This window comes from Microtus ochrogaster, unplaced genomic scaffold, assembly GCF_000317375.1.
Source record: "Microtus ochrogaster isolate Prairie Vole_2 unplaced genomic scaffold, MicOch1.0 UNK1, whole genome shotgun sequence".
Lineage (NCBI taxonomy): Eukaryota > Metazoa > Chordata > Mammalia > Rodentia > Cricetidae > Microtus > Microtus ochrogaster.
The window spans coordinates 22,845,388-22,871,868 of NW_004949099.1; the positions used below are offsets into that span (position 1 = coordinate 22,845,388).

Sequence of the window (26,481 nt, forward strand, 5' to 3'; positions counted from 1 at the left end):
CTCTCTCTCTCTCTCTCTCTCTCTCTCTCTCTGTTTTTCAAGACAAGAGTTTCTCTGTAGCTTTGGAGCCTGTCCTGGAATTAGCTCTTGTGGATCAGGATGGCCTCAAACTCACAGAGATCCACCTACCTCTACTTGCAAGTGCTAGGATTAAAGGTCTGCACCACCACCAGGGTTTGTTGTTTTTTTTTTTTTTTATTTAGAATTTCTAACTCAGCTTCTTACAGTGATTCTGGCAGGTTAGAGGTCTGGATAGTAGCTAGAGCAGACATACACAATTCCCACTTGCCTAGTGACCGTGTTAGTGTTTTATGTGCCCTCTACTTGAAAATAGAGACGTGTTTACTTCCTCCCCCCACTTTGTTTTAATGTAGTGTAGTGCTAGTCATCACAGTTTACAGAATGATGCAACCACTTGGATTTGAAGGAAGTGCTGTTAAAATATACAGACTTACATTTGGAAAGGCGTTTACAGTTGCAGGTGTTTTTTACTCTGTATCCATTGAAGAAACACATGCCTGCTAAGAATTTTGGACTAAGCTGTTTAGAACACTTCATAGCTGCTGTAGGCTCAGCAAGAATTTACTTCAGCTTTTGAGAAACCCAGAACACTTAGAAAATACTTCCTTTCAAACTACGGGAGGGGAGGGAGCTGAGCAGACCTCTACCTTTTCTTTGGACATGGGACAGAGAATGGCAGTGGTATTGTCTCCCTCCCCTTGTCATCTAGTTGCTTTTGGCTGTCATACCATCCGCCACAGTTCACAGAAAGACCGAACATTAAGGTGATTTCTCTTTGTGGCAGGATAAGTAATAAAAAACTGGGGATGAACCAAAGGAAGTTCACTACCATTGTTTATTTTGGGGACAGTGGACTCACTATGATGCTCAGGTTAGTCTTAGTCTTTTGGTCTCAAAGGATTCTTCCTGCTGTAACATCCTGAGAAGGCCTTTAGGCATGTGCTGCTGTGCCCAGTTATCCCTCCTCCATCCCCATTACATTTTTTTTTTTTTAAATTAGTTAACTTTTTCCTTGAGAATGTTTCACTATGTAGCCCCGACTTCCTGATATAAAGATCAGGCTGCCTGGAATGCACAGGAATCTGCCTACCTCTGACTCTCAAGTGCTGAAATTCAAAGTGTGAGGCTCCATATAGGTGGCTGAATAAATTAGCTTTTTATAGATAAAGTCACTTGTTTCCACAAGACATTATCGTGGTCCCACCCACATAAGGGTAACCACTGCCTGGTGACATACCAGTTTCTTATTTTCTTCCTGCAAAATACAATCTCATTGACAGGGTTAGCTGTGGATATAGTACTGTTTTAAGTGTTTTAATGTGAGTGTATTAGAGTTTGTGGTAGGTACTTATCTTAAAATGGGGATTTTTTTTCTTTTGCAGCTGAGGAAACAGGTGCAGAAACTAGCTTAGTAAGGTTACTCAGGCAAGATTCTGACTGGATTCTCAGCTGTCTCTTGGGAGCTGCACTGTTCTTAAAGTGAAAGAAACTGCTTTTTCAAACCATGATGCTCTTGTGAGAATGGATTTGGAAAAATCTGTCAAACTTTTCTGAATAATTGTTTTATTAGGTAGGTATGATGGTTCAAACTTATAATATCAGCATTTGGAAGCTGAGGGTGGAAGATCACAACTTGGAGTCATACTGGGGCTACAGAGTCAGATCCTGTCTCAGAAGTGTCCCGTCTCCTCCCACCCCGCCCCACACACACCAAGACAATGGGGTTTCTCTGTAGCTTTGGAGCCTGACCTGGAACTAAGCTCTTGTAGATCAGGCTGGCCTCAAACTCAGAGATCCACCTGCCTCTGCCTCCCCAGTCTGGGATTAAAGCTGTGCACCCTGCCTGTTTCAGATTTTTTGTTTTGTTTTTTGAGACAGGCTTCAGAATTGTTTTGAAGGATAGATTTTTCTGCCGAGATACAGATGTTTCAGTTTCATCAGCTACATTCAGTCTGAGAAGTCCTAAAGGGCAGTAACAGATAATTCCACTTTCTGGGTTTCTGAAGATACAAGTGGAAATACGTGATAGTGTCCCAAAAACCTGGCACCTGTTGTCAGTTGTCCCATGAAAAGCATATTTCATATGATGTTGGCTGGTTTTCTCTAGTTTTTAGATTGATTTTTTAAAATTAGGGCTTTTCTGTAATGTGAGAACAGGCTCTGTCATCAGTGTGGCTGACAGCTGTCTAGACTGCAACATAAATTTAATCTAAAATTTGCACAAAGCATATCTTAATGTTCACATGCAGTTTGTCTCCAGGGAGGCAGACTAATAGACCAGGGTCAAGAACTGTAGTTGGACTTCCGGAAGCCTCCCCAGGCACCCCCCCCCCCCGTTTTGGTTTACTGCTTGGGCCTTTTTCTCTCCCAAAATAAACTCTAACAACCCGAAGAACTTGACTGTTCGCTGGCTGCTGTGTTGTACCCTATCGCGCATAGCAGGAGCCCCTTTGGAATAAGTCACACAACTTACCCAAATCCTCTCCATTACTTCCTTGATTGTTGATGACATACATCACTGACTTGGTTGCTTCCCCTACTTTTTAAGTTTGATAGATATGCGATGTAAACTTAGGGAAGGGAAATCTGATAGGTGCTCCAAGTTTTGAATCCTTACAGGAAAGTCACAGCCCTCAAGAGATAAAATCTGTAACCTGCTTAATTATAGGAATTAGGACTTAAAGGGATTATACCCAAAATCTGTCCTACATTTCTGAGGTCGCTGCTGCCTTTCACTGTGGGAGGATTTGGGAAGTATATTTAAATAGTTCTGAGGAAAATGATTTGGTGTTAATCCTACCTCCGCCCTGAGGGATAGGGTGGGGTCTCGGAGTATTTTAGAAGTATCAAGGCGTTCCAATAAAACAAACAGGTTGGGGTATTGCACAGTCTGAGCCAGGCATAGGAAGTCCCACTCCCACCCAGGTTAAAAACCTTTCCTGGATATGCGCAGGTACCTCCTTTGCCTAACGCCAGGCCCTTTCTCACCCCTTCAACCCCAGACCTGGAGGGGCTTTCTCCCTACCAACTTCAGATCAACAAACATTCCACCCAGAATGTTTACCCGAAAAAGGGCGGGTCAGGGGCCGCGTCTGTGACCTCGCGTGGAACTCCCGTGCTGCGCTCCCATTGGTTGGAAGTTCTCTCCCCAAAAGCTTGCGCGACCTAGGCTCGCCACGCCAGCCCGACCTGAATCGGGTCCGCCCTGGGGGCGTGGTCCTGGCGGAGGGGCGGAGCCTTGTGGCCCCGGTGGCCTATAGAGCGGGAGGGAGTCCCCGACCGCGCCCCTCGAGGCCGGGCTCTTGCGAGGCCAATCCCGGGCGTCCGGTGGGCGAACGTGGGGGCCTGGCGGGCCGGGCCGGGCCGCGGGGCGGGGGACAATGGGCCAGTTCCTGGTGCGTCACGAGGGAGTTCCTTAAAGGGGAAGTGAGCGGGATCCGGGCGGACGCGCGGAGCGGCGGTCGGCTAGAGACGCTCCCGGCTCTTCAAAATAATGCCCGCGGCTGTCGCTCGACAATGCAATGGCGAGCGCTCGTCCTGGGACTGGTGCTGCTACGCCTCGGCCTCCACGCGGTGCTCTGGCTGTTCTTCGGGCTGGGGCCCAGCATGGGCTTCTACCAGCGCTTTCCGCTCCCCTTCGGCTTGCAGCGTTTGAGGGACCCCGACGGCTCGGAGCCGGTGGGTCCGCCGGAAGGCCCGGCCTGGCTGCATCGGCCAAAGCGCGGGCCGGAGGGGCGGCTCGAGACCCCGCAGGAGCCGGGGCCGGGCATGTGCGGCCAGGCGCACTGGGGCTACGCTCTGGGCGGCCGTGGCTGCGGCCCGGACGAGTACGAGCGGCGCTACAGCAGCGCCTTCCCGCCGCAGCTGCGTGCCCAGATGCGCGACCTGGCACGGGGCATGTTCGTCTTTGGCTACGACAACTACATGGCGCACGCCTTTCCGCAGGACGAGCTCAACCCCATCTACTGCCGCGGCCGGGGGCCGGACCGCGGGGACCCGTGAGTAGCCTGCCGGATGCCCCGCGCGCCGCCTTCCGCCCCACCGGGTCCCCGAAGGGATACCAGGGTCTTTAAGGTCCGCCGAAGTCCGAGGTTCCCTCTATCCGCCGCGAGGTGGACTGCCATCCTCTTGCTTCTCCTGGACTCTCCAAACTTCAGTACAGCTGTCCCTGTCATTCTCTGTTGCAGATGGGGAAATTGAGGGCTAGAGACCAGAAGGGACAGTCACAGTGGCAAGGTATGCCGCTGCTCCAGATGGACATACTAAGTGCTAGCTGTAGGCTTCCTTTGGAAAACGCAGCTTCAGAATGAACCCTCCTCACTCCCGATCAGAACGCCACACCCAAGGCTTTTTAATATAAAGATTAAGGCACAGGTTCCGAGAAAGGGGCCGTCCTGTGAATTGGACACAGGGGATGGGGTGGGAGGTTAGTATTTTTCCTTCCCAGGGGCCGGTGCCTAGGCTAGGAGAGCTAGTTGGGAGGGATCGATATTGCTTGGCCCAGATTTGCGATCTGTATCCTCTAAGGATGGTCTCTTAGGCGCCGAATTGACTGACACTGTCATTGCTTGGTATCATCGTAAACACTAGTGGGGTGCTGTCAAAAGATCAGGCAGTCCTCCCAGCCTCCGAGTCATGGGAAGGTGAAGTTCCAGGGTTACTCTGGTGGACTTCAAAGTCCAAGAGCACGGAGCACCCAGCCAAGATCCTCCTCCCTAAAGGGTGTGCACTGCCACTGACCCAGTCAGGCCGGTTGGTGACTGGAGCTTCCCTCCCCTTAGATGGAAGTGGATTCGGGTTGTTCGTTGTTTTGGCACTACACATGGGCATCCTTGAACACCTGGCATGTGTATTTTCCTTCTGGTGGGAAGCAGTGGCGGATTCTTAGGTTCTAAAAGAAAAGCTCAGGGCTGTTGAGATGGCTCAGCCAGTAAAGACGCCTGACACTACTTGAGTTTGACCCTCTAGGACCTACTTGGAGGGAGGAGAAAGAGAACTGAGGAGACTCCCGGGGTTGTCCTCTGACCTCTACGTGCCTCTGTGACTCACATGCACAGCTGTCCCCAAAATATTAAAAAAAAAACCCACCTTTTTTTTTTTTTTAAAGGAAAGCTAACTCTAAAAGGGCATAGAAAGGGCTATGCAAGTGAGTTGGTGAGGTGCCAATTTGTGTCTTCATTTGCAGCCTAATAGCTGGTAGATTGGTAATAGCAAGGGAACATCCCACACAGAGGCACTGGGCCTTGCACAGTTCTGCTGGGTTGATGAACTATTTGTCTTGCTTAGCCGGATCACCCCATCCCTCTCTTTCTTGTTCTTCTTTGGGAGTGCAGGGAATCGAACCCCGGGCTCTCTGCAGCTTCTTCCAGTTGAGCTACATTGCAGCTCTTCTTTTGCAGAAATGTATTTTTTTTTCTCAGTTTCTTTGGGGGAAAACTATACATTTTTTTGAAGTAACACTACTCCTTTTTAGGTTATAGGGAGTCAGTGAGTTGTCTCACTCATAAAGAGACGCAGGGGAGACTTCCTGCCTGTGGTTAGCTTGGCTTCAATTCCAGCTTTGCGCCACTCCTCTCTTCCCCTTCAGCCCCCTTCCCCCCCTACTCCCTTTCCTGCCCCTCTCCTGTATCTTGTATGAAAAAAAAAATGTCTTTACATCTAGGAGGGGAAACGGAAAAATCCCTCTAGTTATTTTCAGTAGCTCTTTTCTGCCAGTTCCTGACCATATGGCAACACAGTTCATTTATTTATTTATTTACTTACTTACTTACTTACTTACTTATTTTTACATAATTACAACTTAAGTATGTGCCTATTTTAGATTTTTTTTAATTTTACAAAGACAGTATTTTTATTTGTATTCCAATAAGATTGACAATAGGCATCTTGAACAAGAACCGGTTTGAAAAGCTATAGATGACCCCTGTTGGGTTCAGCCTCCCTAGAACATTTTGCAGAGCACTCCTGATACACTTCCAACAGAATCTTAAGCATGTCGTGTGTCCAGGTAGCAGAATTATGCTTCCCCTCCGTTAGGCCTCATTGTCTCACTGTCTTTCTATGTCTTCTCCCTTGGACTAGGAACTGCTGTACTGATGACGTGGAGCTTCCTTCCAAAGTGGCTCTTCCTTAACGCGCTTCCTTTTAACCTTCTTCTGTTCCTCTTTTTTTCTTCTGTCTGTTGGTCTGTCAGTCTGTCTGTCTTTCATGCTGAGGCTGGTTCCTAGCATAACCAGAACGATACAGTAAAAAGCTCTGGCTCCAACTGTCTTAATGAGCCAGGCTTGGTCACCCATCCCCAAGGTGCCAATTAAAGAGACAATTACTGGCGCAGAGCAGAGGAAAGAGAATTAACATCCTGGGAAGTGGAACAAATAAAGGGGTCCAGCTGTCCCTGAGTTGGGCTTCAGGGTCCTGCCAGGAGCTTTAGGTCAAGTAGAGGGAGGATTGGGGCAGAGGGTGTGAGATATCTATGTGGTGCGGGTCATGCCGTGGTTTTGGCCTTTACAGTATGAGCTCAGGTTCTTGTAAGGGGACCTGCTTAGAGTCCAGCCTCCCCATCATAGATAATTGTTCTCATCGTGTCAAATCTAAGGTAACTACAGGCTTAAGACAATGCCTTCAGTCTCAGAGGAATGAGAGAGGGTGTGAATCACTGTTTTTACACGGGCGCTCCTGGAGTGATTAACGTGCCCGTGTGTAGAGAAACGCAGGATGAACCAAAGGAAAGGAGACATAAGCAAGAGGAAGATGGGAATGGCAGGCTTTCGCCCTCTTTTAAGAAGTCACTCTGTGGGCTCAAGTGAGAAGTCGGAGCTTCTGAGCAGACGCAGTTTCTGAAGGCCTGTTGTACGAGGACCTTGTGCATGCTAGGCAAGTCGTCTTCAATTGAGCTCCACGCCCAGCTCCTTTTTCACTTTCTATTTTGAGACAGCCTTTTTGAGTTGAACAGGCTGGCTTTCAGCTTGTCCCGCAGCTGAGGCAGGCCTTGAATTTGTGATCTTGAGTCAGACTCCTGAGTAGCTGGAGTTACAGGCCCTGCCTTACCAGGTCCACCTTTAATGGTTTTATTTTCTTGTTTTGTTATGAGCTGTGGGCGCTTTCTGGAGCCTTTCAAAGTGGGGGTGAGAGCTCTTCATCAAAGTGAGGTGGCAGTGGTTGGTTGAAATTGTGGCTCCCAGTAGCATCTTGGGGTGCGTAGGCCTTTTTAGAAGTCTATGGTAACGTGTGGTTTGCTTTGGTTCTGCAGTGGCAGCTCGTATAAATTGAAGTCAAGTCTCTGATTGGGATGATGGCCTTAGTAATTAACATTGGGGGAGGCTGTCTTCTGACTAACGTTTGGCAGCCTTTGTGTCTCTGAGCCCTGGGATTTTGTGTCCTTGAGCAGAGACCCCCACACTGGCCAATTCAAGGACAGAAAGCGTAGGGTTCTTTGTTTGTTTGTTTATTTGTCTGTTTTTACTGGCTCTCACCTTAGTATAGTTCCTCTTATTGTTTGATACAGGAGGGTTTCAAGCCTGTGCTTTCTCATTCTGATCCTGAACAAGTAGGAAGTGCTTACATTTCCCAAATAAACTGTAATAAAGACGCTTATATGGTTTTTTTTCTAATTCTGAGAATTGAAACCAGGGCTCACCTATTCCAGATAAGTGATCTGCTACTAAGCTACACTCCTGGCCCCTTTAAAAATTAGACTTTGAGGGGCTGGAGAGGTGGTTCAGTAGTGAAAAGTGCTTACTACCCTTACAGAGGACTGAGTTTTTTCTCAACATTCAAAACCACCTGTAACTCATGGGAGTTCCAGGTGATCTGGTCTACATGTAGACACATACACACATACAAAGTAAGATTTTATTTTGAGGTCTGGGGATATATTTCAATGGTAGAGTACTTGCCTAGCATGTAGGAGGCCCTTAATTTAATATTTGTTCTACAAAAAGCAAAGTAGCAAAAATTGCTTTGAGACAGAGTCTACCACACTGTACTCAACCTTGGGATTCTTCTGCCTCAGCCTGGAATTACTACAAAGTGTGCCATCACCATGCCCAGAAAATATCTTTCTGATTTCAAAATTCAAGTATGTTCATTATCATTTTCTAATATTACTTTAAAAAGAATTAACTTTATATTAGAATATTACCTAAAACAGCACAAAAACAAAATGTGGGTACTTTCTCTCCTCCTTTCTTTTCATATAGCCCAGGTTGGCCTTCAGCTAAATAGGTAGCAGAGGCTAGCATCAGCCCCTGATCCGTCTGCCTTCTGTCTCCCAGGTGCTGTGATTTCAGGCACAGGCCACAGTAGCTGCTGTGTCATTTCTCGTTAGTCATCCTCTTGATGCTTATCTTGATAGACACGGGCCCTGTGTTAACATGAAGTAAACAAATCTTGAGCCCTATGGAAACAGCCGGTCTCTGTCTAGCTCCTGACTGCTGTTGCGTTGTAGAATCCTAATTCAATCGTTTGAGGAAACTTAGATAGTTCTCTTCTCCTGTGGATGGCAGCTATAAATTCAGGGTTTGGGCCTGTGACGGTGCTTGATTCCATTCCCCCAAACCATAAAACAAAAGGAAATCCCAATAAACAGATCCAGTATTGGTTCCTCGCCTAGTTCGTTCCTAGGCACCCTAGCTTAAGATGGCCACTTCGTGGGCTGAGGAGGTGACTCAGTGGGGTAGGAGTGTTTGCTGGATAAGTAGGAAGACTTGGGTTTGAATCCCTAGCAAGCACGTAAAAGCTGGGTGTGGTCACTCCTGAGCCTGTAACCCAAACACTGTGGAGTGGAGACTGAGACAGGAGGAATTCTGGGACCTGCTGGCTGCATGGTGAGTTCCAGGTTCTGTGAGAAACCCTGTCTAAGATGGAGAGACAGCAGGACAGGAGAAATGAATGAGTGCCTGTGCCTTCACACACACACACACACACACACACACACACACACACACACACACACACACACACACACACACACACACGAGAAATGAGTGCCTGTGCCTTCACACACACACACACACACACACACACACGGCCTCTTTCACAATGCCTTTTTCAAAACTGCCAGGCACAAGTCTTGAGCTATGGAAGGTGATTCTTCTTGTTTTGCACGTCTCAGGTTTGATTCCCTTCCCTTCGAGCCACCATTCCCCATTTTAACTGTGTTTGAGAATTGAGTCCTGTCCTCTTTGCTTCCCTATGGATTCCTAAGTCCTTGAATGCGCGGGACTGTTTGTCACGTTATCTCTCTGCCCACACAGAAAAGATAAGATTTCCAAACAGCTGTTGCAGGTTGAGTATGTGCAGCGTGGTTTCTTGTCTGGTTATTTAAAATGTCTGCTTGATTTTATTAGCTACATAAGCAAAGATTTTCTAGCAGAGACTTTGATCTTCATCTTCTTTATCTCCTTCCTCCTTTGCTTGCTTTCTTCTTTGCTTTTGTTTAGAAGTAGTAAGAGCTGCAGAGTGTTGCAGTGGAAATGAGTGCCATGAACGGTCATGCATGTGTGATAAATTAGGAGGGAGTTGTGTTGTGATTGGATCAGCTGCTTACATGGACCACTTGTACTCTTGATTTTTGCCTTGTTCTGAAAGACTGACTTCCTCAAGTGCTGCTAGGTCAGACAGGGCTACAATAAGCATGTCCAAAGAACAGAGCTGTGTCATCTGCAGGACGGGCTGACAAAAGGAAGCTGGAAAATGTCTTGCCGTAGGGCTAGGACCGGTTGTTTTATGGAATCTAATTTTTTCTTTGTTCTCTTCCCTCTTTTCCCTACTTTGATAATTTGTATTATTAATTTTGTGGTTATTTTTTTTCTGAGCCATGATCTTGCTGTGTAAGGAAGGAACTCTAGTCCTGCCCCAGTCTCCTCTAAGTGCTGGGGTTATTTGGTTGAATAGAATTCAGATTGTTCTAGTGAACATTCTAGATCTTTAAGTGGGTTTTCTGACTAGAGTAGAACTCTCACAGTTATTACAACTACATTAAAAGAGCCAACTCTGGTAAGAGTTAGCAGTTGTTACTGACTCTTTGGCCAGTGTTGCTGAGGATTTGTTGTTGTTTAGGGAGGGTCAGTGCTGAGGTTCAGACCCAGCATCTCAACATGCAAGGCAAGCATTCTGCCGGGAGCTGTGTACCCAGCTCTTAAATAGTGGAACACTGTGTCCCTTTGATGTGTGCAGTAAGAGAAAAAGCACAGTAAACACGGAAAGGTGCTGAAAATTACACGTGCCTTCTGTGGCTTTGGGGCAGCTAGGGAGGTGGCACTTGCCATAGATCAGGATGATGTGGAGTTCTTGTTCAGTTCCTTCAGTTGGAACGCTAAATGATATGGCAGCCATTTTCTGGTGGGGTGGGGGTTTGGACCTCACTCTGTTTCTGAGCAGCATAGCCCTGTAGTTAAATATTTAAACCTGAGGACACTCCTGAATGTGAGGATGTCTGCTTTGACCCTCCTCCAACCCTTGGCAATTCCTGTGCGCTTGGCATTGCCTTTGAGAGACCTGTTTGAATCCATAGCTTTCATCCTGAGAGCATCTTTTCCATCATGTAAGTTTCCTTAGAGGATCACACAGAAGGTTTGTGGTTAGTGCAGTTTTACAGTGATGCTGTTGGTTGCTTTTGTTCCTATGTAACCCCCTTTGGGAACTTGTTACTTGTTTATTTTTGGTTTTTTTCAAGACAGGGTTTCTCTGTTGCTCTGGAGTCTGCCCTGGCTCTTAGGCTGGCTTCGAACTCACAGAGATCTGCCTGCCTCCCCGAGTACTGGGAATAAAGGCCTGTGCCACCACTGCTCTGCTGGGAACTTGTGGGTTTTTTTGTTTGTGTGTTTTGTTTTTCTGCTGTAGATTCTTTGTCCTCTGTTAAATGCCCAACACACACAATATAGAGCCGCTCTAGCGTTCGGATAAGGTCAGATGTGGAAGCTGGCTATGCCTGCTTCTTCATGTAAGCCCCATTTCACTCTGAATGAAGCCCAAAAGGCATTTTCTTTTATTTTTATGCGTGCGCGTGTGCGTTTGTAGGTGTAGGTATGGTGTGTGCCATGGTACGTATATACAGGTGAAGGATAACTTGTGTGAGGCGGTGTTCTCCTTCTGCCATGTGAGTCCTGGGGGTTGAACTTAGGTTCTGGGGGTTAGCATCTAGCACCTTTTCCTACTGACTCATCTTAGCAGCCCCCACAGGTCTTTAGAGAGACAGCAGGCCAAGCCATCCAGAGTGCTGCTCTTAAAACTTTTTTCACAGGAAGCAGGTGGCAGAGGGGGCCTCTAGGATGACGTAAGGGCAGGTGGCGTGCAGAGAAGATGGAGGACCCCAGATGTGCGTGCACCCGTGCCTGGAAATGAAAGTAGGGCTCTCACCCTGAGTCTGGTAGATGAGATCTAGAAGCAGTTGTCTCGTTTCTTCTTTTGCTATCATTTTCTTTTCCTTTCCAGCCTCTGCAGTTATTTTCTGGCCTTGTGGTAATGGGACAGGGGAGTCAGTGACGTCTGAAGTGCCAGGCCATTGTCACTGTTTGTCTAGCCTTCCCGGATGTATTCGTTCTCATTGTGTGTCTTAGTTTGAGCAGTGAAGAAATACCAGTTCGTATGACAGGATCCCTCCTTCAGTCCCTAGTGCTTGTGAAATGAAGAGGGTTTTGAAGCTAGACAGGATTAAAGATCCTTGATGGTGATAGCGTGTCTCAGAGCACCAGTGAGCGAGTGACTTGCCCATCTCCCGACTTCCCCTTGAGTTCTCTCACTACCGCCTTATACCCGTGTAGTTCCTCAACCTGTGGACACACAGACCCCGCTGCTCCTCAGACAGAAGGCCCGCTCCCCACTGCTGCCCACAGTCTGTTTCCGGATCATGAGCCTGGCCAGCAGTTTTAGTTTCTGATGGCTGTTTAGTTTTTTGCTCCTCCCCTTTCACTTTAAATGTAAAGTACCTTTGTTTAATTTTAATTCTTTCTTTTCCAGTTCAAATCTGAACATCAATGATGTCCTGGGAAATTACTCCCTGACTCTTGTTGATGCCTTGGATACACTTGCAGTAAGTGTTCAGCTTTTTCTTCTTTATTTAAGATAATTAAGATAAAGTATTTATCTTACTGTATTTTCTCATTTCCCCCAGGAATGGGAATTCCAGGAAATGCTATACTCAGAGGCTTTGATGAGTGTTAGTTATTTTAATGACCTTCATGGGAAGGCAATTAGAAAACATACATATACATACATACACACATGTATGTGTGTATGTATGTATATATGTGTTTATATATATGTGTGTATGTGTGTGTTTCTTTTTTTTATTGATTTAGCCATCATGTCCTACCAGAGTCTGGAGAATCTTGTTACTACTTAGTCCCTGTAATCTGTTAGATTGCAGACTGTATTGGTTGCTTTTCACACCAGGGTCAAAAGCAAGTTAAGGGAAGGAGTTTATTTTGGTTTAGTGGACACCATCCAGAAGGACGTCCAGGTGGGAAAGGCAGCAGGGTCAGGAAGCTAGATGTTCACATTTTCATCCACTTATGGTAAGACTCCTAAAGGTTCCATAAGGTCCCCAAACAGTTCCAACAGCTGGGCACCAAGTGTTCCAGTACATGAGCCTATTGGAGGCGGGGGGGTGGGGGGGGGATACTTTCAGGACAGGCTCCAAAACCACAGAGAAACCTTGTCTCGAAAAACCAAAAAAAAAAAATGCCGGGGGGGGGGGGTGGGGGGGGGAACTTTTCATTCAAACCACTACAAGGACCTTCTAGCCTTTATGTCTCTCTCCCAGACTCGACTCTGTGCTGCTAACTGTCTAAGGCAGAGCTAATAAAAAAAGGAAACTGTGCCATGGCATCTCAGCCCCTGTTCCTTTCCCTGTGCAAGATAAATTTATGGTCCTCCTGAGTGCCTGCCTCTGTGTCCTTTGATACATGGAGCAGACCTAACTAAATCATGAGCTGTGAAACTTGTCCATAACCTGAAACCTCTGAGTCAGAACCTCTGGTTGTTCTCTGGAACTGAGTGGGCTGTGTCCCCTTTTAGGATCCCCATCCTACCACACACATCTCTCCTAATGGCTCTCGGACCTTAGCATCACGGCTGTGGCCATGAGGCTCTCTTCCCCTTCTCTCCTCTTCTGAAGGCTAATTTTGTGTGAGTTCCCTATTACAAATCCACCCTTCTTCTTCTTAGCTTATAGCACAATACTTGAGGAGTAAAAACCAGAAGATCCCAGGGTCAGAAGGTACCCCCAAATGCTTCTAGCTACTGGCTTCCAAGGAGTGTCTGTGCCCGGTGCCTGCCTGTGCATGAGGCCCTCTCTGTGGATACCCCTGTTGTTTATTGCTTCCTTGTTTTGGCTACTGTTTACTCTGTATGTGTCTTGCCAACTTGCATACTGCCTTTACTCTCTCATTCCTTGGCAGCCCCATTGACTGTGGGGAGCTGGAGGCCTTTCAGCATAAACACAAGAACCCTCCTGAAGGTGATAGGCCACACTGGACATGCTGTCAGGCTGTGTCTGTGTGCTTCATGGCCTAGCACCATAGAGTATGGCTTCCAAGGGACGTTTCCAGTGATTCACAATCTCCTTAGGAGAGTAATTTTACAAACTCTTCCTGTTTTCCTTGTCCAAGACAATCTTTACTATTAGAAAGCTGTTGAATCTGTCGAGTACTATATTTAATAATATATCTGGTTCCTTTACACATCCCTAGGAAATGTTTAAAGCTGTCAGTTAGGAGTTGGAATTGGGTAAGGGAGCAAAGTTTACACCATGATTGTCTCGTGGTTTGCTAGTAGTGAAACTGCAGGATTTGGAAAGAGGTGGAGGTAATGTTCTGTACCTTCATTGTACAGACTGCAGGCAGGACTGGGCCCTGGTTCTAGCAGGGCTCCTGGGTTTCCTTCTAGGCTCTAATTGCAGGGCACTTCCAGTCTCCCAGTATTTCCTTCTGAAGCGATTGCTGCTCCCTTAGGTCATCCACCGTCACGTCTCAGAATGTGCCCAGACAAGTAAGTGCAGCGTAATTAGCGCCAACCAGTGAAGCTGCTGGACGCTGACTCAGGCCGGGGTGTAGAAGCAGGGTTAGGAGGTGTGGGTGCAGCTTGAGAAAGCGCACCCTCTTCGCCCTCCAGTTAGTTCCCAGGATGTCTTCGCCCCTGCTTGCTGAGTGCAGAAATGCTGTCATTATTATTTGCTGCACTCTCCTCTCCTCCTCCTCACCTGACAGTCATTAGTACATAATAGGACTCCAGATTGTTATGTGACTGCTTACCAATCCAGTTTCGTCCAACATGTATTCTAAGGTATGCCCCTTGGCATAGTATTGTTCTCAGACATACCAGAGGACTTCTGACTGGTGGAGAGCCACAACACACAACAGCACTTTATTTAAAATCATCTAATTGAAAAGTTTTAAGAACATTTAGTGTGTGTTTATGCGTGTGTGCACATGTCATTGCATGTGGGTGGAGCAGGAGACAGTTTGCTCCTACTGTTTGGGTTCCAGGGATTGAACTCAAGTGATCTACTTTTTAGCAAGTACTCTTATCTCCCGAGCCACCTTACTGGCCCTATTTATTTAATTTTTGACACAGGATCTTAAAAAATAAGGTTTAGGCTGGCCTTAAGCTTGTAGTAGTATTCTTGCCTCTTGCCTCAGCAAGTGATGTGATTGCAGGCATGTATTATTATTATTATTATGTATTGGGTGGACTTGGAGATTGATCCTGGGATTTCGTGTATGGGAGGCTTATGCTCTTCCCTTGAGCTATATCCCTTGTCATTTGTTTTGTTTTGGTCTAAAGAGGCTCCAATCGGTGACCTTCATGTCTCAGTCTGTAGAGTCTTGAAATTACAGGGGTGAACTGTGTATCAGCATTTTCAAAATTCTGAGAGGCCCCTCCCCTTCTCCGTGCAGTCAATCTTCTCCAGGCCTGGGTGATTCTGCACCCTGGTTTCTTTGTGCTCACTGGCTATCGAATGTGACAGTATACGGGGTGTAACTGTAGTGCCTGGATGTCATCACCTTCCCCAGCTTCATCTGAGATTATTATCAACCCTGCAGCTGCACCAGATACTGTTCTTGGTGAACATCTGTGAGGAAACAGACCCATTTCTGTGGTTTCCCACTGTAGGCGGTCTTGACTGTGGTAGCACGCTGGCTCGTTGTTAGCATTTTCAGCAGATGTTTGCAGATGTGCTGCGCAAGCCCTTGGGGAGCACAGTCCCCTGATCATTGCTTGCGACCTGAACAAGATTGCATGTTCCTTTAAGAAGGAAGAACTGTAAACAGAAAGCCTGCTTCTGCTTCTGATGAGAAACACGCAGCAGACCAGTACACTAAAAAATAAGGCACACCCCCAATAATGAGTGTCTGAAGAATCATTTCTCCTTGATTTAGTTATCTAGATATTGGTGGATGTTTGTGTCCTTATGAAAAATGGTTATAAAATTTGAGTGAAATCAAATTATTTCCATATAGGTTAACGTATATCAAATGACAGATTTGCCCTTTTTGAAGGGACTCGCATGCTATGGCATTGTTTCTACACACCTCAGATAAGAACTTTAATTGTTGCATTGGACATAGAGCTGATAATTGTTATGTTTTGTTTAAGTTTTATTTTTCTATACAAGTATGTACTTGTTTGTGTGTGAGGGTAAGCATGTGCCACAACATTCATGTGGAGATCAGGGGACAAACTGCCTGGCTTTTTACAGGGGTTCAGGGGTCATCACTCAGGTCGATCAGGCTTGCACGGCAGGTGCTTTGACCCACTGAGCCATTTTCCAAGACTCCACTTGATTTTAAATGTTGCTTGTTTCCTGCTGTATTGTTAGTCCTGTTTCTCAAAACCTTTACACATATGGACAGCAACAAGTCAGTTAGTTTTCCAGCTATCTTGGATTTGAAAAGCAGAGATATCTTGAAAAACAGAGCTAGGATCATATTTTTGTTAGCCAGTTTTCTGATTTATCTTCTTCTGCCCCACAACTGTTTAGAAACTGTTCTGCCCAGCCGGGCGATGGTGGCGCACGCCTTTAATCCCAGCACTCGGGAGGCAGAGGCAGGCGGATCTCTGTGAGTTCGAGACCAGCCTGGTCTACAGAGCTAGATCCAGGACAGGCTCCAAAGCCACAGAGAAACCCTGTCTCGAAAAACAAAACAAAACAAAAAAAAAGAAAAAGAAAGAAAGAAAGAAACTGTTCTGCCTTGCAAATAAAGGTCAGCTCAGTGCTTGGGGGAGAAGGGATTGGAAGGACATGGCCACAGCCAGGATGGTTCTGTTGGGTGTTTATTCATACTGTTGTGCCACGTGGAGGCAGGATCCTTGAGTGACTGGTAGGAGGCAGGCTTGCTGTCTGTCCCGGCTCTGACAGGAGTGTGGGAAGTCACTGCCACCTCCCTTTTCTGTGTCCTCCCCCACTGTGGCAAAGCCATAGGCAGTGCAGATGCAGGCGGGGTGGCCGATCAGCCACTTCAGCGTCATTTCAAGCCGCTTGTAATGGTGTGTGTTCCTCTCTTTAAAGATAATGGGAAATTCATCCGAGTTCCAGAAAGCAGTCAAGTTAGTGATCAACACCGTTTCATTTGACAAAGATTCCACGGTCCAAGTCTTTGAAGCTACAATAAGGTAAAGTAGTATATGTCTTTTTAGGAAGTGGGGGTAAGGGACTTAATTCCCCTAAGGATATTTCAGCTAGAGTCCATGTGGGCAATATGGACTCCACGTAAATTATTCATGTTCATTTAGTATTTATGAAAACTTGTACTTTTGAAACTTTTGAATATCATCTTATTTTGGACTACACAGAAACACATATTTTAGCAAATATATAAGAGAGTTATCCCTCAAATGCAATTTCAACGATTCCATTCATATCTTTTCTTGTTTCCTTGCTTACTGCCTTAGGAATCCTCTTCCATGTTTTTAAATGGAGTTTCGTGTCTCTCCACCCACAAAAACCACTGCTTGCTCTTTTGATGTCTTCTTATATGGTTCTCATTTGTCACCCACTCTTTGCTAAATAATGGTGGATTCATGGCCTATACCCAGTTTTGTGCCCAGATTTCTTTAGTATGAAAAGTTGACTCTTTTCCTGTTTAAATATTTTGAAAATTGTATTGCTATACAACAGTCCAGATCTGGATCTGAATTCAGAAATTGAAGTTATGAAATGGTTTATCCTAAAATAAGAAAAAAAAATAAACATTTGTTTGAAAAAGGTTGCAGTCCTTTTTCGACAATTGAGATGGGACACTTAGGTATCTACAAGACCATAAATCTAAGAGGGTAGGTAGCTTTCTGCTTTCCAGGATCTCATTTTATCATTTCCTTCTCCATGCTGTCTCACTAGACACTGGGGCAGTTCCTCAATCACCAGGCAGTCAGACCTGCAGAAGTTCCATGCTTCTGTTGTGCCTTGTTTTCTTTCTCATATGGCTAATGTTTCTTTTACCAAGCAAGATAAATCAGTAGGGATTTATTGATGCTCATAGGAAATATGTCCTTTGAGAACAGCAGTGGCCGCTTTCTTTTTAGCATAGTTCCTTCATGAATGTCCTGAGGGTAAGATGGCCAAATTTGTTGATGCTTTAGGTGGCATTCATTCTCAGTCGTCTCAAATGGATTATACCCATCTTGTTGCCAGCAATGCAGTGAACTGAGACTCAGTCCCTTAGGGCCCAAAGGGACAGTAGGAAGCTACTGAACCAGGTTCTTCTGCACCGGTCAGTTTGGAGCTTAAGAAGAAGTAGAGATATCTTTCATCTTTGTAAATTGGATCCTGTGCACTTGTAACAATATGCTTTTATTTTAATTTTTCTTTCCTGCTGTCAGGGTTCTGGGAAGCCTCCTTTCTGCTCACAGAATAATAACTGACTCCAGACAGCCCTTTGGTGACATGAAAATTGAGGATTATGATAACGAGTTATTGTACATGGCCCATGACCTGGCCGTGAGGCTCCTACCAGCTTTTGAAAACACCAAGACAGGAATCCCCTATCCTCGGGTAAGTGACTGGTTTTTTCGCTGTTTTTGAGACATGGCATTGTGCCACGTAGCTCAGGCTGGCCTTGAACTTGTGATTTTCTAGCATCAACCTCCCAAATGATAACATTCCAAGTGTGAGTTACCACACACACAATTTCACAGTTTTTCTGAATTTTCACAATTCACAATTTTCCTGAATTCAAACTTTCATAAAAGGGATGGGGCCTGGCTATGAGAAGAGAGTGATGTCCTTGGTCCTAAACATAATGTCAGTTGTTCAAACTTCTGCATTTCCTGAGTGCCTTCTGTGTTCCAGGCACACAGTTTTCCGAGGACCCTCACATGTGTGCAGGAATTCAGTGAATGCTCATTTGAATGCTTCACATGCCTGCAAGTGAAGCCTGCAGGATCAGCCAATTAGATGCTGATTTAGATACAAGATCTGGAGTGAGATTGTGTATTTGTGACATCTGATTTAGCAAGCCAAATGACTCTTCTGGGAATTTTGTCAGCCTTTGCGGTAATCCGGAGAAATGCCAGACCACAGCACCTCCTTGATGAAATTGGCTGTCAGGCTGTGGCTGAACCTCTGCTTCCCTCCCAGTCTAGCAGAGTAGGAGTGAGTCTTTAGAAACTAGGCTAGAATCCACTTACAGCTTGTGTTTGTCTCTCACCCTGTAGGAGTTACTTTTCTGTTGCTGTGCTGAAATGCCGAGACCTAAAGTCACTTTTAACAGAAGAATTTGTTTTAGCTTATGGCCCGAGAGGGAGAGTCCAGGAATGTCAGGGAAGGCATGGAGCAGCAGGAAGCTGGCCTGCCACATCTTATACAGGAAGCAGAGAAAGTGAACAGGAACCCTCAAAGCCCACCCCAGTGACGTAGTTCCTCCTGCAAGGCTTAAAGGTTAAGATTCCATAGCCTGAGCAAACAGTCTAAGCACCCAGTGTTCAAACACATGCGTGTGTGGGGGGCACCACAGACTCCAGAGCCTGGTGCTTCTGTAGTCTGGAAGGGCACTTGGCAGAAAGTGGTAGATTAAGGAATGAAGGTAGGACTCTATGTTCTTACTGTTTACTGGTGTCTCTCATCTTGAATGTCACATGACAGACAAGTGGTTGAGCTGAGTTGTCTGGTCCATTAGCTGAGTCTCGATGGGACTTTTCAGCACTGAATTCTTAAGCTTTGCTGTAAAACTTTTTTTGGGAAGTGAGATCTTGCTTATGAGCTGAGGCTCTGTAGCCAGACTGGCCTCCACATGACCATTCTGCCTTGGCTTCCGACTGCTGGGGTACAATTGCTCACCACAACTTTTGATTCTTCCTATCCCAGGTGAATCTGAAGACGGGTGTTCCCCCTGATAGCAATAATGAAACCTGCACAGCGGGCGCTGGTTCTCTCCTGGTGGAATTTGGTATTCTGAGCCGACTTCTGGGGGATTCCACTTTTGAGTGGGTTGCCAGACGAGCTGTGAAAGCCCTCTGGAACCTTCGGAGCAACAACACAGGATTGCTAGGTAGGGTTCACCATGTGCCATCTGTGTAACCTTTGGTCCCCTTTCCCTCTTCCTCTGTAAGAAAGGTCCTCTTTCCTTCATCTTCCTAGTACAAATGGACCTGGAAATTAATAACTCCAACAGCAGCCGTTGGTGCTGCATGGGTCTGGTTTCTTCATATGACCTTTTGCTTAGTGTGAAGTTTTAGGGTTTGATGGAAGATTAATAATGGTTCAACTGTTTTCAGCTGTTAGAGCCCTTGGTTCGGATCCCTTGGTATAGTCCATTGGAAATTATTGTTAATAGAAATGCCATAAAAAGAACAGTCTCAGAGGCAAACTTTATTGCTTCAATATAAGGTTCTAAAAATACAGAATCTTAGCATTTCCAATAGAGAGACTTTCTTCTTTAAAGAAAAGGGGTGGGGGTGGAATCTGGGTGAAAGCGTAGTTGAAACGTATTAGATTTTTCCCACCCTTGAGGATATTTAGTCAAAATACTGAAAAATTATTATGGAAAGGTTTACGCTTTAGTAATAGTCATAATAACGAATACTACCTTTTATGTATTTATCATGACGTTCGTCTTTAGTAACTATCCGTATTTTGCTAACTCACAGTGTTATTTTAAAATAGGTTTTTAACATCATAAAATTGCCTTACTGGGACGTAATTTCTTTTTGACATCTGAAAATAAGTTGGTTGTTTTGGAACTATATTGGATCATTTATAAAAAAATTAAGTAAATTTTGTCTTCTGAGGTTTATGTGCAAACTTTATACATTGAATAGCAACAGTAGAAATAAAGTCACTCAGGCTGGAAGTGGTCCTGCGCACCTGTAAATACAGCACTCTGGAGGCCGGTGACTTTGAGGTCAGCCGGGTCTGCGTAGTGAGACCTTGTCTCAACACGGATGGCCACGTAGCTTTCCGTGGGTCCTGTTAGTCCCCACATGTAACTTCTGTGACTTTTCAGTTATAACACAGAACTAAGAGAAACAAAATTTTTATGCTATGTGCGTTTGGTAGATCATTCTGATGTTTCCAAATTGTTGCCTTACTTTCATAGTTACCAGTTTTCAAAACTATATTTTGCTTGGTTTTTTTTTTTCCTTCTTTGATAAAACTTTTGCTGTGTAGCACCTTCTGGCTTCCACTTTCTGTGCAACCCAAGATGACCTCAAACTCCTCATCCTTTCCATTCTGCACTTCCCTACCTGCCTGGTTTTTCTGGTGTTAGAACTCAGGTCCTTGTATTATTAGGCAGCTGCTCCACCACTGATATATATCCCCAGCTCTGACCTTTTGTTTTTATAAGTGTTATTTTCAGGACAAATTCCAAGGGGTAAAAGGCTGTGAATGCTCTTTTGGTTCTAAAATACAGTACCATTCTGGGAAAGCAAAATGTCAAGCCTATTTTTTTTTTCCCATTAAATGTTTATTCCCATTTTTTATCTGTGACTGAATATTACATGTGTGCATCCATGCACATACGCCTGAGTACTATAGAATGATCTCTCTGTTTTCCAAGTTACTGAGAGGACTAATCAAAAAATTTAGATTCAACTGTCCATTCCTCTTACCTGCCTGGGATAAGGCTGCTGAGAAACAGTGGGACAGGAGGAGGAACCGCCGTTGAGACCTGAAGCACCTTGTGTGTTTGTTTCCGCAGGCAATGTTGTGAACATCCAGACAGGCCACTGGGTTGGCAAGCAGAGTGGCCTGGGTGCCGGGCTGGATTCCTTCTATGAATACCTCTTGAAGTCTTACATCCTTTTTGGAGAAAAGGAAGACCTGGAGATGTTTAATGCTGCATATCAGAGCATCCAGAGCCACCTGCGAAGAGGGTGTGTGTCCCTGGTGGCACGTCTATTGCCATACAGTGTGTTCGATTCCTGCCCAGCTCTGTTTTATTTATTTGTTTCATTTTTACTGTGTATTTTATTGTTTTTGGAGAGGATTATGTGTGCCGTGGCACACACATGGAGGACTGAGGGACAACTTGCAGGAGTTGGTTCTCTACCATGGTAGCCCAGGAATGGAATCTGGCTGTTCAGGCTCGATGGCAAACATCTTCATCCCTCAAACCTTCTCACTGTCTCCTTCAATATTTTAAGTTTTGGGGGTGGAGTGTCACTGGGTAGCCCTGGCTAACCTGGTATCATTTGGACTCAGACTTGCAGCAGCCCTCTTGCTTCTCCTTCCCGAGCGCGGGGGTCACAGCTGTATTCCACCACACACAGGAATACAGTGAGGGGCTGTTTCCTGCTCTTCCGTTGGCACCCCTGCAGTTGACTAGCACGTCTTGCAACAGCCTCCTGTGTGCTGGGATTACAGTTGTGAGCTACCCTACCAGCTCCATTTCTCTTAATAGAAACTTTTCAGGGTCTATTTGTGTTCTCCCTTAACTGATTGTTAGTCATTTGGGAGTTGGTCATTGTGTAGCATCGTACTCAAACCTGGAGGCTTAAAATATCTCACAGTTCCTAAGGGGATCTGGGAACTGGTGAGTCATTGATTTTGGGCCAGGATCTCAGATGAAGTGCTCTTAACCCTGAACCGTTTCTAGCAATGGATAGCTAGCCCAACCGCTGCTCAAAGTCTGCTTAAAGTACTGTTTGCTTTTTCCTTTTCTGTACATTCAGAGTGTCCATAGAGACTGTGTCCCTGGAACACCTATGCAGAGTAGCAGAGGCTTCTGGCCCAGCTCCCCTCCCCCAGGCCTTTTTCTGTACGAGTATGTAGTAAATGGCTAATGCAAGTTATAGCTGCCAAGCTTCTGCTCACGACTTTTTGACCCATTTCTATATCGGCCGTTGGAGGGAGCTTTTTTGTGGGAACTTTTGGGGGCTGGAGAGATTGGCCCAGAGGCTAAGAACATGTCACTTTTGCTGAGGACCCAAGTATGATTCCCGAAACCCATATGTGGTGGGTCACAACCTCTAATCCAGCTTCAGGGCATTGGGCACCCACATGCACCTGCTTGAACATACGTGCAGACACTCACAGGCACACAAACACAACCGAAACTCTTGCAAAAGAATACCTAACACTTATGGAGTTGTCGTTTTTGTCTTGTTTTCTTTTTCTAGTGTGGGTGCTGAGTGTGGCTGTCACTGCAGCTCTTTTGGTTGTTTTATCAGACAGCCCTTAAAACTGCGGATGTGAACCGCAGCTTGGTTTGGATGTCATTGTTACGGAGAGGTTATGCTAATTTTTTGTTTGCTACAGTTTTACTGTTTTGCTGAAGCATACTCTTCTCTGCCCATCGTGACTTGCCACCCTCCTGCCTCAGCTCCTGTATTCACTACCGTGCCAGTTCATTTTGACTTTACAAAATACTGAACAAAATTGAGTAGACAGCTCTCAGAGCCCTGCCTTGATGCATCCTTTACAGGTCCTTTTTTTTTTTTTTTTTTTTTAAACAGGATTGTGTTCTTTCTGTACCAGAAAAGAGACTCTGAGGACAGTAAAGCATGCTTCCCCGCTTGGGTCGAGGCCAACACACAGACCAATTCTGTTACATGTCAGTGTTCTGAAACTCAGATGTGAAAGTGCTTTTTGTAAATGTAATGAAGTCTTGATAGTTCACAAAGGCTACATTTAGAATTGCTACCTATTTCTGTCTGTAGGTCCTTGTGCAGACACCTACAGGCAGTCTTACTGTGAAAGGTTTGACGAAGGCATTGGGAAGAAGTTAACATTGCTTTTGCTTCAGTGAAACCCCAGGAGGAAAACTGACAGAGGAATAGAGCTGCAAGCTTCCTTTTCATCTTGGCTTGTTCTCTTTGGACCCACAGCCGGGAAGCCTGCAATGAAGGAGAAGGGGACCCACCACTCTATGTCAACGTGAACATGTTCAATGGGCAGCTCATGAACACCTGGATTGACTCTCTGCAGGCTTTCTTCCCTGGGCTGCAGGTATTTGCATTCATTTGTGGCTTAGTGGGGAAGAGTGCTTGCTGTTTGAGCCTGCAGACCCCCAGTCTGAGTCCTCAGCACTCACCTGAAAAGCCAGTGGTGGCAGCATGCATCTATAATCCTGGTGCTGGGGGATGAGGGGGGACAGCACACAGAGATGAGAGGTTCATTGAGTGCTTGCTGGTTGCTGGCTTAGCTCCAAGGAGTAAGGTGGAGAGTGAGGGAGCAGATGTTTTACTTTGGCCTTCAAGTGTATCGCATGAGCGAATATGCGTGCGTGCATACAGTGTAGATGCATGCATGTGTGCACACAATCCCAATTTATTAAGAATAAGCCTTTATTGGGAAAGCCCTCTCCCCCTTTTTATCCTGAGCATTCTCTGAGTCCTTTGGATTTGGAAAATAGCACATCTTGATCTTTCTGAAATCAGTCCCTAGACTTGAAAAATCTACCTGTGATTTTAGATAATTTGTCTGTGTTGTCTCCATAGGTTCTGATAGGGGATGTGGAAGACGCCATCTGCCTCCACGCCTTCTACTATGCTATATGGAAACGGTATGGGGCCCTCCCTGAGCGCTACAACTGGCAGCTCCAGGCCCCTGATGTTCTCTTCTACCCACTGAGACCAGAGTTAGTGGAGTCCACCTATCTTCTCTACCAGGTAATGGGCTTGCTGAGCAGTGCTTTGCCGGTGCATTGTGACTTGATAGACTTGCTACCTATTTCTTTCTTGCTAGACTTCTCTTGATTCTCTAGGATGGAGAAAGTCTCTGCAGCCAAATACACTTTTAACTCACATTTAATAAGGAGTTTTGTTTTCACTGTGGGCTTAATTTTCTTATCCTTAATATTCAAGAGAAGACTTCATCTTAGTTTCCAGATTTCTTTGGTCAAAGAACCCTTAGGGGGATGTGATTTTTTTTTCCAGCTCTCTGGTTACATAAAAGTATTAGCACAAAAGGTTTTTGTTTTTTTTTTATATTTATGTTTCTAAAAGAGGGATTTATTTTTGCATGATTACTGTAGTAACAGAGGAAATGTTACTCTGAAGTGTCTCCTTGACAGCTGAACTTGGCGCACAAACCTTTTCACATGTTCTACATACATACACATAATCACAGACCCGTCAATGTAAGCTTTTAACTTCCCAGGAAGCTGGCTCTTGTGAGCTTAGTAGATATGAAAGAGGCAGCTACAGTGTACAAGGACCCTCATTCTTAGAGATCCTGATGATAGGATTTGTTCTGTGCTTTAGATTTATTAAAAAAAAAAATTATACTGAACTAGAAGTCACTGCTTCTAGGTTGAAAAACGTGAGTGTGTGTGTGTGTGTGCGTGTGTGTGTGCGTGTGTGTGTGTGTGTGTGTGTGTGTAGAGACTCCAGTGAGACTGGGGTTAGTTCTCCCGAATCTCAGGAGACCTCATAAGGCTTAGAAAAGGGAAGAGGTGATCTTGACCTGATTTCTCTGAGCTTAGCGTAAGGTGACACTTGCCATGCTCCGAGGACATCGTCCCCGCTGCTGAGTGGCTTGTCAGTGGCTTAGCCCTGTCTAACGCCTCCTCCTCATCTTCAAGCCACCCTCGTCCACCATGCACTTAGAATCCAGAGGAATCTTCCCCTCACAGGTTTCTCCTCGAAGCCTGTCCACGCTCTTAGCGTAGAGGCGGCCAACATGCTCTCTCTCCGCTTGTTGCTGTAGGTTGGCAGCAGCCTGAGTTAGAAGTTTGGGGTCAAAGTCTTACTTTCCCAGAGAATCCCCTCCCATAACCAGAGCATTTGACAGAGGAGCAAGGAGCTGAGCTCCGATTTCCTGGGTGATGAGAGGAGAGTGTTCAGCCTTCCTTTACAGTCCTGTCCTGGAGGACTGTCATCCCCTTCGCTGTGCCTCTGCAGTGACTGGAATGAGGTGAAGTCCTATTTCCTTGTCTTGCATCTTAAGTTTCTAGGACTTGTGAGGCAAGATGGAAACTGGATTTCTTCTCTGAAATAGGACCTCTAGGGGAGCATTGTTTCTGTTCTGACTGTGATAATCATCAGTAGAGCCAAAGTAGTGCTATTCCCTTGCACAGGTTTCCTGAGTACAGTTAAATGCATCACTGAGTGTCTTAGTCAGATGGAGTGAGTCTCGCTCCGCTTCTTCCTTTACGTGGGGGCTCTACTCCTCAGGGACCCCTGCAGTCCCTATGATGTGTGGTGATGGTGTCTCTTCCAAGCCCTTCCTGCATCACACTCTCTTGTGTTCTGTCTAGGCAACCAAGAATCCCTTCTACCTCCATGTAGGAATGGACATTCTGCAGAGTCTGGAAAAATACACAAAAGCCAAGTCAGTGCTCTAAACTCCTTTTTATTGTTTGGATGTTTAGATGCTTATGATTGACTGAGAGTTGTTCTGGGCAAATGATAATTTAGTTATGTATATTTATATTTGAAATTTTTATTTATGTATTTTATGTGTATAGATGCTTTATCTGTTTATATGTCTGTACCATGTGTGTCCCTAGTGTCCTTGGAGGCCAGAGAGGGCATCGGATCTCCCGTGATTGGGTTTCAGATGCTTGTGGGCTGCCATGGGAGTGCTGGGAATTGAACTTGGGTCTTCTGGAAGAGCAGCTACTGCTCTTAACCCCTAAGACTTTTCTTTATCTACCCCTCCCCCAAGGCTTTTGTTTGTTTGTTTTTAAATATTTTAATTATATCAGTGTGTGTCTGTGTGAAGAATTAAAGTTGGTTGTGAGCTGCCCATTGTGGGTACTGGGAACCAAACTGAGTTCCTCAGCAAGAGCACTGCAAGCTTTTAACCACTGAGCCATCTCTAGTCCCTTAGTTGTTTTTTTAAATTATGTTTACTTATTGTGTGTGCGCAATTGTGCACGCATATGTGCATGTGTGGCATGCCACATACATGCCACAGTGCATTAGTGGAGGTCAGAGGACAACCTGCAGGAATCTTTTCTATCCCTACACGATGTGGGTCCTGGGGTCTGAACTCAGGTTGTCAAGGCTGATGGCCAGGGAGTCATCTCTCAAGCCAGGAAATATTATTTGCATTTCAAATGTGTAGTATAGATATTA

At 45.5% G+C, this 26,481-nt stretch overlaps 1 protein-coding gene across 1 annotated transcript in view; it reads left to right on the forward strand.

Moving 5' to 3' along the window:
- Window positions 1–2,445: 2,445 nt before the first annotated feature.
- Edem1 (ER degradation enhancing alpha-mannosidase like protein 1) overlaps window positions 2,446–26,481 on the forward strand; it is a 29,476-nt gene continuing 5,440 nt past the window's right edge. Inside the window, exons 1-9 of the mRNA XM_005364976.3 lie at window positions 2,446–4,019; window positions 11,980–12,052; window positions 16,532–16,635; window positions 17,842–18,013; window positions 19,325–19,508; window positions 21,159–21,333; window positions 23,287–23,407; window positions 23,899–24,069; window positions 25,659–25,732. Of these exons, the coding sequence (XP_005365033.1) occupies window positions 3,538–4,019; window positions 11,980–12,052; window positions 16,532–16,635; window positions 17,842–18,013; window positions 19,325–19,508; window positions 21,159–21,333; window positions 23,287–23,407; window positions 23,899–24,069; window positions 25,659–25,732 (1,556 nt within the window). The 5' untranslated portion in view covers window positions 2,446–3,537. The remainder of the gene's footprint in view (window positions 4,020–11,979; window positions 12,053–16,531; window positions 16,636–17,841; window positions 18,014–19,324; window positions 19,509–21,158; window positions 21,334–23,286; window positions 23,408–23,898; window positions 24,070–25,658; window positions 25,733–26,481) is intronic.